The following is a 10,324-nucleotide window of genomic DNA, read 5'->3' as shown; positions in this document are numbered from 1 at the left end:
TATATATATATATATATATATATATATATATATATAAACAATTAGTTTGTAACAGCATTTGTTTACTCCCACTTTGAATAAATTTAATGCATTCTTGCTATATAAAAGTATTAATTTCTTTAAAAAAATAATAATTGCATAAATAAACATAAATAAATGCCTTACTGACCCCAAACTTTTAAACAGTAGTCTAATATTCATGTATATTAATAGTTGGGCATATTATAATTATAAATGATGAGAAACTCACCTGTAGGATGTCTCTGTGCCTCTGGAGAGTGTGCATTAGAGCAGCATTCAGAGACGTTACTCCCGGTGTGCTTGTATACTCAGCCATCTTGTCATTCACCCCTGTAAGCTTTAAAACACAGAAACAAAGTGAGACAAAACCATTAGTAAATCATCTAATTAACAATGTGTAAAATAAATACATTCAGATTAAATTGTGTACTTCTTTATTTGCATACTTATTAACTTTTTTTATTGATCTTATTTGTTTTCATTTAATGGTACTGTATATACTGCAATATATACCCTGCTCTAGAAATCAGTTATCAAAAAATCAAGAAATCAGTTAAAATACGTAATTTAATATACATGAGGAGCAGGTTGGAAGACTGTAAAGAAAATATATAGCACCTAACATTGGCACATTTTACAGAGATCTTACTTTCGCAAGCAGCTGCTCAATCTCCACTGACATGGTCTCAAACATTCTGTCCTGGGTGGAGTTGGAGAGCAGAGGTGTTGTATCCGAACTATTGAACAGAGAGAGAACAGAACGGTGTTATTATTATTACCACCATAATCTTTCTAATGAGATTTAGAAAACATTACAATTCCTTGGATGAGGTACAGTGGCATCACACCTGTCTCCTCTACGGCCGTCCCGAGAGCTGCTGTAGCTGGTGCACAGCTTACTGAAGGACACCAGCTTCAGGTCCAGCTCGTTCTCCAGCTGCCTCGCCTGCTTCCGCAGGTCTGTCAACATGCAGTAAAATAAAGATTACATTCAGTAAATCATTTCAGTGGATATATACATTCAAAAATATAAGACCTCCAGAGTTAGTGACAGTTTACACTAGATAACAAAATAACATCAGAAAATGTTATAAAATTATACACAGCATATCACTGACAACTTAAGCTGGTAACGTTAGTTATTTATGCTTATAAAAGACAAAACATTCATATTAGTCTACCTGGTCGTAACGTGACAGTTCATATTTATTGTCACAACAGTCTACAGAGTCACAAACATTCATAACGTGGATATGAATCCCTCAAGTACTGTCTAGGAAAGCAGTTTTTTACATTTTGAAATACGGCCCATGAGTTTTAGTTTATTTGTTTGGTGAATAATCTTGTTCCAGCTTCATATACAAACAGCTGCTTAACTTTTTCCACAGCTTATATATGTTCGTGTTACATTAAATACAGAAAGTCTGTATAAAATGAAAGCCATCTGACAAATGTTCAAAGTAAGAGATATGAAAGATGTCTCGCTGTATTCCTCAGGTTTTTGGGCTAATCGAAAGCACTGACGTTTGTGCGAACTAGCGAGCTAATGCTAACGGCGATAGTTTAACGGGGTAACCTGACAGCGTTTTCATGGAAACGTCGCCAAAGACTGTTCAGAACAAGGAATTGGCGTGAGCTGTCACAAAGCGCAGTAAAGCTTTTGGTCGAGCTGAATTTGTAACGCTTTGCCAACTCACCTTCCCAATAGTTGCTGTTTCCTCCTGCCATCTTTGTTGTTCAACGTCATCCGCGGTGGTGCTGGCAGAGGCGGAGACTCGAGCAAGAGCGCTTCACGAGCGCTGCACGAGCACTTCCCTGCTCTCTGACCTCACAGCGCCCTCACGTGCTGTTCAGCAGAAATGCACTCTCCTTTGGCCTTCAAGTTTTCCTGTATTTTATCTTTAGTGAAAGCATAGCTCAAATATACCAGCACATTAAGTTTAAACATATTTAGTTTATTTTATATAAAATAATAATATATGCTATATGACTAGCATGTAACACACACACACACACACACAATCAATATGCCTTAGTGTCAATTTACATTTTCAATGAATACAATATAGTTGCTGTTTCCTCCTGCCATCTTTGTTGTTCAACGTCATCCGCGGTGGTGCTGGCAGAGGCGGAGACTCGAGCAAGAGCGCTTCACGAGCGCTGCACGAGCACTTCCCTGCTCTCTGACCTCACAGCGCCCTCACGTGCTGTTCTGCAGAAATGCACTCTCCTTTGGCCTTCAAGTTTTCCTGTATTTTATCTTTAGTGAAAGCATAGCTCAAATATACCAGCACATTAAGTTTAAACATATTTAGTTTATTTTATATAAAATAATAATATATGCTATATGACTAGCATGTAACACACACACACACACACACACAATCAATATGCCTTAGTGTCAATTTACATTTTCAATGAATACAATTTTTTTTTTTATATATACATATGCAAACATTTTCATATATAATACATTATTAGGATCTTAAAGGATCTACTGGGATCTTAAAAATACTCATCCCTGCTTAATAATCCCTATTTGGTCATATTATATCCATATTCTTCAGTCCATGGATTTGAGTTCCCACTTTCCTCTTTTTTTAATATATAGACAGAGTTAGAATCTGCCTAACTCGCATCAAAAATACTGTTCAACTGCATTAAAAACACGATCATATTAAAGAAGACTTCAAATATTCAGAACAAAGATGAATTTTTATTTACATCTCATTACACACCATTTCTTTAATACACATACACAGCTTTATTTGTGCAGTTCTCTCACTCTTGATAGAAATTGCACTTGTGTAATTTACATATAGTTGGCAACAATTCGATATCTACAATCATTGTTGTATAAAAAGAAAAAAATAAACATCAGCACAAACATAGAAAAGTTACATATTTGTTCAAACACACCCAGAAATTTACATTCAAGCATGACAATCAACATCAAGCCAAATTAAATTACAATTTAGTTGGTAATAGGATCAATGACTAAATAAATCATAGAAACATAATTTTCCCACTTACTAACATTAGACTTGTATGAATGGTCAGACTGGCACAGAATGATATGAATTATAAATAAAAATCTGAATATTCCATTAAGAGTTTTAATAGGGTGTTTGTTGCTTTTCTCTTTTAAAAGCATGAACAATGCCCCACCAGTCTTCATCTTCTATATCCAAATCATACGTGTAACTTTTAGAGGGTAGAATGATTCAGAAAATGATTCACTGATTCATAACAGTGACAGAGTGAAGCTGCCTGCTCACAGTAAGAAATACTCGCAGGTGTTCTGCTGGTTTCAGATTGCTCAATGTGTCACACAATCAAAGCCTCATCCAGTCATGGAGGAAACATACTGTGGTGCTTTAATGCATTTTACCATTTTATATATATACTATATGTATGTTTTCAAATGATCACCAATGTTTTAAAGGTTTTTTTGGAAGAGAAGATGTAGGATGCAGATATTGATCTGACGATGATGCCTAAATATACACTATACGCTTTTAATTCGTTTCCTGAATTGCAAATAACATCAACTACATGAATAAAGTTGACAGCACTGTTTTTTTCTGATCTTTTTGGGATGCCTTAGAGCCGGTGAGCAAAATCAATGTTTCGCTGGATGGATGTTAAAACAAAAATAAATATATATTTTTTAAAATGAACAAAACGGACAACATTTTCAAGAGTGCACATTAAGACAAAAGAATCCAGACACACCGCGTAAACACTATGATGTCCGTGTGAAGTTATTATTGTTTCACCATATCCCTGAATGTCAAAATAACAGAGGAGAAATGGGAAGGCAGTGAATGAGCATGTTCGTCTGCTACGTATCTAATGTGTCACCTTGCTTAATGTAAATATCTACATTTGAGATTGGACGGGTAACTCTGCAAAATGTGAAATATTTGGGCCACTACGTTGGCTATATGATTGCAAATAACAAGCAACACAGCAGTGTGTTTTTCATAAACTTAAACTCAAAGCCAGTGAGCAGACCAGATTCTCAGATGAATTGATTCCTGACTTTGATCCGGGCCCACAGAAAAAAAGAGGAGCAAAATTCCATTTACTCTACAAAATCATCATCCTCACAACAGCAGCGATCATGCAACCTCTAATCTAACAAGGCACAGTGTTTCATAATCCTGTTGAGATGGATTCTAGCTGTTCGGTTTCCTTTTCCAAGGGTAGAGGACTGGTATTATAAAGACCCAGATAACTAAGCAGGCTGGTTGAGAGCAGTGGTTAGTTGCATACACTATGGTGCAAAACGCTCGCCCGATTTCAACAGGGCATTAAAGTGCATCCCACGGTGGTTCTCAGGTTTCAATAGATTGGACAATAACGCGGCTGGCCATTGAGCGCCCTCTACTGGCTCTGCAGGCAGTGTGGACAGACTCAGGGGGAGGAGAGGGAGCAGTAAGGTCTCAAAGTTTGTTGGTGTAAAGCGTATCCTCCTCACTTTCACTCTCATCTTGAAATTCGTGGCTCAGGAGAGACTTTTTGGAGCCCATAGACATGAGGCGGATCTCATCGTCATAGTCGTCCCGGTGCTGTCGTAGCCGATGGAATCCATCTTTTTGTCTGTTTGACTTGGCTGAGCAGACGCACCAGATGATGCAGGCTGTCACAACCAAGGCCGTCATTGCAGCAGCTAGGGATTGAATAATGAAAAAGATCAGCCATTGAATATTTGCATATTAATGTAGCATTTAACAAAATGGTTGGTTAGAACTGCAAACACAATCAATATAGAGTACTTTAGAGATTTGATCTGCCTACCTGCGCTGGCCACAACCAATTCTCTTGGAAGGCCAAATATATCGTTCTCCATGTCAAATTGAATGATAATGGAATTTGCTGCTTCAAACGGTGACACAGACACCTGAAAAGAGCACAATGGAACAGTGCAAAATAAATAAATAAATGAATAGATCTCACTTAATTTTTAATAAAAATAAAATAATTTTTTTTTATTATCTTTCAAATAAACTATATTCATTATTATACACTTTGACTAAACTCAATATTCTGTATTATATACAGTATGTAGAAGAAAAAAAAAAGGATAGTATATTATCTTCATTTTTATACTGCATTGTATATTATTGTACAGTTTGATTAAACAAAATATTCTGTACTAAAATAAATCGAAACAAAACAAAAATAAACCTAACAAAAAACAAACAAACAAAAAAACAAACCTAAAAGAAACCCAAACAAAAAACCCAACCAAACAAAAAAAACAACAACAACAACAAAACTCACCTTCTGGGACTGTTGCTGGTAGCCGTCAGCCACCGCTTCAATGTTGTGTAAACCAGGGGCCAGAAGGGCGTGAAAATAACCTCCCTCACTGGTGAAGACTCGAACACCACCATTTAATACTATTATAGCGCCCACGATGGGCTTACCGTTCTTATCCTTGACCACTCCACGAACCCCTTTGTGCACCTAGAACAGAGGAACCAGCTTCAGCAAAGGAAGAGCTGAGATGCAGTGGAGTGTGATAAACAGAAAGGCAGAGAGGAGGACAACGTACTGACCTCAACCAGCATGCTCAGAAGAGACTTCCTGTTCTCAGCCCATAGCGTGGGCAGCATTTCAGCCGGTGGGAACAGGCAGCAGCTGGTGTAGACAGTGATCTCGGGACAGTGGCCAAAGTCCACACTGAAGTCCTACAACATGGAGAGAAAAGCAATCAGAGAGAAATTAAAATCAGATATTATTAGAAGGAATTAAGATTTGATAAATTATTGTAAATTAGTTGGTCATGACCAAAAATGGGCTTCAGGTCTGTTCTGATTGTACTGCAGAGAGCAGTAAAAAAAAAAAACAAGCTAAATGCAAAATGCCCAAAAAAAAAAAAAAAAAAAAAAAAAAAAAAAAAGATTAGATTAGATTAGCAAAACGCTTCCCTCAAAGCTGTGTGTCCAATCCAACTTTATGGTATTTTTTTGCAAATATTAATCTGTCACTTGGTAGAAGCTAGCTAAATTAGACAGAAACCAACACAGTCAGAATTCAAGATATGTACTTATTTTTCAAAATCTGAACAAAACTACACTACCCTTCAAAATTGTGGGGTCAATAAGATTTTTTTTTTAAAGAAATAAGTATTTTTTTAGCAAGGACAAATTAAATTGATAAAAAGTGAAAATAAATACATTTATAATGTTACAAATGTATGATGTTTCTATTTCAAATAAATGCTGTTCTTTTGAACAATTTTTTTTTCTATTAAAAAATGAGCATGTTTACCACAAAAATATTAAGCAGCACAAACGTTTTCAACATTGATAATAAAAAAAAATTCTTGAGCTCCAAATCAGCATATCAGAATGATTTTTGAAAGATCATGTGACACTGAAGACTGGAGCAATGGCTGCTGAAAATGCAGCTTTGCCATCACAGAAATAAAATTCATTTTAAATATATTAAAATAGAAAACAGCTATTTTAAATTGTAATAATATTTCACAATATTACTGTTTTTACAGTTTTTTTTCAATGAATAAATGCAGCTTTATGTAAGAGATTTATTTAAAAAAAAAAAACATTTAAAAAATCTTAACAGTATGTAATCTACCTTCATGCTGCCCATGTGACTGTGCCATTCTGCTGCTCGAAGCACACCATTAGGGATGGTGCCCACTGGAGGGAGACAGTGACAAAGAGAAATAATTGATAACATCAACCTAAAAATGGTTCCTCTACTAATAAATTTAACAGAGCAGAGGCTGTTTGATTTTAAAATGTTACATGCTGAGAATTTTCCTGTTACTGAAAAGATAAACTGTTGTTTTAAAAAACTTGAAGTATGAATGGAAGAAATCAGCATACTCTGACTGTTTGGACATCCAGTGTCACCCGAATGCATTTTGGCATGGTGGTTGGCATACACAGTAGCCAAATATCTCAGCGTATCGGCATTTTCAACTGAAATTGAGAAACAAGGAACAAAACAAAAACAAATCAAGACACCGATACAATAAATGTGTCATATCCTAAAGCAGAGGATGAATCAAAACATACCAGATTGCACTGGTTTGTCATATGGGTAGGTGACTAAAACGGAGCCTCCATCCAGAGCCACAGAGAGAGTGAAGCCTCTTTCCTGTATCAGATCCATAACGGCACGTGTCTCTGGCTGAGGTTCTGCAGCACGCTGAGATGCATTACCTACAGAACGACACATACTGTAAATGGTCAGTCATCCTGTGTAGCCTAAGCAGTGGAATGCTGGCATTGACACACATGTTAGTGAAATGTGAGGTCAAATTTGAGCTCAATCCCACCGAAAAAGTCATTGTCAAGGTCTTTGCTGTGCACATTGGTCTTGCCAGCAGTAGAGGTGCAGTCTTTCTCTTTCGCCAGCTCTCGCCCATCTGGGTTGATGCTGGGCAGGATAACAATTCTGGTCTCATTGATGAGCTAAAGACAGGAGAGAGACACCATGTGAGAAACATTCTTGAGCGTTTTGGCTGAATTTAAAGTAATTTCCTGTGGTAACCAAGGAAACCAATGCTGTTGATATACACCAGAAATTACTTGTTTTTAAAAGAAAAAAAGGGAAATCTATTTAGAATGGGACTTGCAATGAATGTCTATGGTGTAAGTGTCGTATATGTGTTTTTTGTTTATACTTGCTGTTTAGATTGATAATAGGATACATCATGCATTTGTTTTACAGCGCATATAGACCAATTTGGAGTAGACGTCACAGTTACGTCACTTGCAGCTGCGCGCACATAGTGGTGGCAGAAAAACACTGGGAACAAGTGGAGGGAAAAGTGTAAAATCTATGGAATAAGAGAAAAAATGTATTGTTGTGCCTTTGCATGTCAGAATCGGAATGCAAATTATTTTTATATAACGCTGTCGTCAAAGACGCCATTTGAAGCTAAACGCAGACGTTTAAACGGACAGACTATGGATGAAACCTGGTATGATTACCCTACTTTTAAAGCATAAATTTGATTTACACAATAGGTCTATATAATATTCATATAGGGGACATATTGTATTAGCCCTACAGTTGAAATACATGCATGAAATACTATTTAAACCAATAACATTTTACATAACATTTACCTATTTTATCTCACAATTCTGACTTTTTTTTCTTGCTAATGCAAGTTTATATCTCCTAGTTCGGACTTTATAACTTTATTCAAGTCAACAATTGCGAGTTTGTCAATTCTGAGGAAAAAAAGCCAGAAGTGTGGGATTATAAACTAAAAAGAGAGAATGGCGAGTTGATTTTTCTTACCAGAATTGTGAGCTACAATCTCGGAATTGCAAGAAAAAAAAGTCAATTGAGTACATGTACAGTAAATGAACATACTTTCCAGAAGGCCAACAATTCACTAAAAATGAAAAACTGTCATTTTCTGCCACCAGGCTCCACCCACAAAAACGTCATCACTGTTGGCAAACACTGAAATTGGTCTATAGTGTAATATACAAGAATATGTAGCTCACACTCAAGGAAAAAAAAATACCTAAATTTTATTCAGATATGCAATTTGGAGCAGTTGCTGATATTTACATTACCAAAAAGTACAATAAAATTCTGATAGCTTGTCATGTAAATCAATGAGATATTTAGACTACTTAAATGCATAAAAATGCCAGTTGTCTCTATATCTGTCAACAATATATCTTTATAGCATGATCTTTTAAAATTTTTATAATCAAAGCTCTGTAGTTTTTTTATTGCGGCGTCAAAACGTATGATGCAATGCAATACAATGATTGAGAGATGAACAAATAATGCTCCTCAAAAGTATGATGGATCACATTTGATATTCACAATTAAACACAATAATCAAGTGAACCCGTGTTGCTTAAGTCTATTAAGTGTTTCTCGAAATATTACTAACAATACAAGTTATTTGTGGGTTTACGTTATAAAAATCAGCAAATATTTCTCAGCAAAAGGACACGTGTACCATGACCTGATCATACTGTAACCATCATGGGCGTCACTTTTGCACAAGTAAAATCAACTCACCCTTGTGATGGCTGCATTCTTTCCGTAGTTAATACAGAGACTGGCAGCAAACTCCAGAAGCAGCTCTGTACCCACAGGGGCATTACCATGAATACCTGCCACAAAGCGGATCTTGGGCTCAGACGGTTCTTGGACTTTAGGGTTGTTGGAGATCTCCAGAGCCCAGATAGTTCTGAACTCCACACTCTGACCAAGACTTCATAGGGGAGAAAAATACATATCATGTTACTGCAACAGTTGTGCTGCTTAATATTTTGTGGGAACCATGATACATTTTTTTCAGGATTTTTGATGAAAGTTCAAAAGAGCACCGTTTATTTGAAATCGTTTTTTTTGTGTGTAAAAATATAAAAGTCTTTACTTCACTTTTGATCGATTTAATACATTCTTGCTGAATCAACATACTAATTTCTTAAAAAAGAAAAAAAAATCTTAATCTTAAATCTGAACATTACTGCATTTCCTTCTCTGGTAATTTAAACATGGTGACCTTAAACTTGGTTCAGCACAAGCTATAATTTCCAAAAATAACTTCTGGGACTAAGCTACAGCGAGACAAATAATACAGTTCACACAGTAACTTGCAGAGGTATTAATCTCTGTCATTCCGAAATATCCTTTGCCCTCCGGGGTTTACGGTCACAGAAACACATAGGATTCGGTTCAGGCTTGTCTGCAGAGATCAAATAATTTGACTCATACTTTTGTTCATTTTAACAGTGTTCTCTGAGGGAAAGGCATGGCACACGTGTGTATAATATCTCTCCAGAGAACTTCTGTGCTTATAGTCCCTCATGATCAGTTTGCATACACTGAATCTAACTTGTGTGAGTGAGTGCTGTACCTTTGGAGTGAGGTAATCTCTGGGAAGTTCAGGGTGAGGCCACGCAGGAACTCGGAAACCTCACTGTAGCGTCGATAGCGGAAACTACTCTGGGTGGGAGTGTCCTTGATCAGCTTGTCCAGACCAGATTCTCCTGATAGCTGCTTGATGAGGCTCTGGAACTCCTTCACAGTGGGATCCAGAACTGGGGTGGTGTCTTCTGTCGTCTGCCCATTGGTGTAACTGTGAATCCGGTTCAATGTGAAATTAACACTCTCCACTCCTTCCTTAGGCACATTGACAAAGGTGCTAACTGAGGAGTAGCTGAAAAGATGGAAGAGAGAGTGTGAGAAATTTACAGTCTTATGCATAAAGAAAAATCTAAATAAATGTCCATGGTCCTGAATTACTCTTTAGGGCTGTTAAACAAAAAAAATTATATAT

General features: G+C 36.5%; 2 protein-coding genes across 5 annotated transcripts in view; both read right to left on the bottom strand.

Moving 5' to 3' along the window:
- gosr1 (golgi SNAP receptor complex member 1) overlaps positions 1–1,833 on the bottom strand; it is a 27,947-nt gene extending 26,114 nt beyond the window's left edge. For 3 of the 4 annotated variants that reach the window (XR_001609261.1, XR_001609262.1, XM_016272650.1), the window contains exons 1-4: positions 1,719–1,833; positions 870–981; positions 671–761; positions 251–358 (exon numbers count right to left, since the gene is read on the bottom strand). Coding sequence is in view for 2 of the 4 variants with exons in the window: in XM_016272650.1 (XP_016128136.1) it covers positions 251–358; positions 671–761; positions 870–981; positions 1,719–1,749 (342 nt within the window). In the remaining 2 variants the exon portion in view is untranslated. The remainder of the gene's footprint in view (positions 1–250; positions 359–670; positions 762–869; positions 982–1,718) is intronic. The other variant, XM_016272652.1, reaches the window with a different exon arrangement.
- A 906-nt stretch (positions 1,834–2,739) lies between these two features.
- Positions 2,740–10,324, bottom strand: part of LOC107585576 (carboxypeptidase D-like) — a 17,607-nt gene continuing 10,022 nt past the window's right edge. The window contains exons 12-21 of the mRNA XM_016272649.1: positions 9,902–10,204; positions 9,058–9,253; positions 7,340–7,475; positions 7,077–7,223; positions 6,885–6,980; positions 6,631–6,695; positions 5,589–5,720; positions 5,311–5,496; positions 4,825–4,927; positions 2,740–4,696 (exon numbers count right to left, since the gene is read on the bottom strand). Coding sequence (XP_016128135.1) covers positions 4,470–4,696; positions 4,825–4,927; positions 5,311–5,496; positions 5,589–5,720; positions 6,631–6,695; positions 6,885–6,980; positions 7,077–7,223; positions 7,340–7,475; positions 9,058–9,253; positions 9,902–10,204 — 1,591 coding nt within the window. The 3' untranslated portion in view covers positions 2,740–4,469. The remainder of the gene's footprint in view (positions 4,697–4,824; positions 4,928–5,310; positions 5,497–5,588; positions 5,721–6,630; positions 6,696–6,884; positions 6,981–7,076; positions 7,224–7,339; positions 7,476–9,057; positions 9,254–9,901; positions 10,205–10,324) is intronic.

Source organism: Sinocyclocheilus grahami, unplaced genomic scaffold, assembly GCF_001515645.1.
Source record: "Sinocyclocheilus grahami isolate Dianchi unplaced genomic scaffold, SAMN03320097.WGS_v1.1 scaffold72.1, whole genome shotgun sequence".
NCBI classification, from domain to species: Eukaryota; Metazoa; Chordata; class Actinopteri; order Cypriniformes; family Cyprinidae; genus Sinocyclocheilus; species Sinocyclocheilus grahami.
Note: the sequence above shows the minus strand (reverse complement) of the source record. Positions and strands in the feature narration are given on the sequence as shown.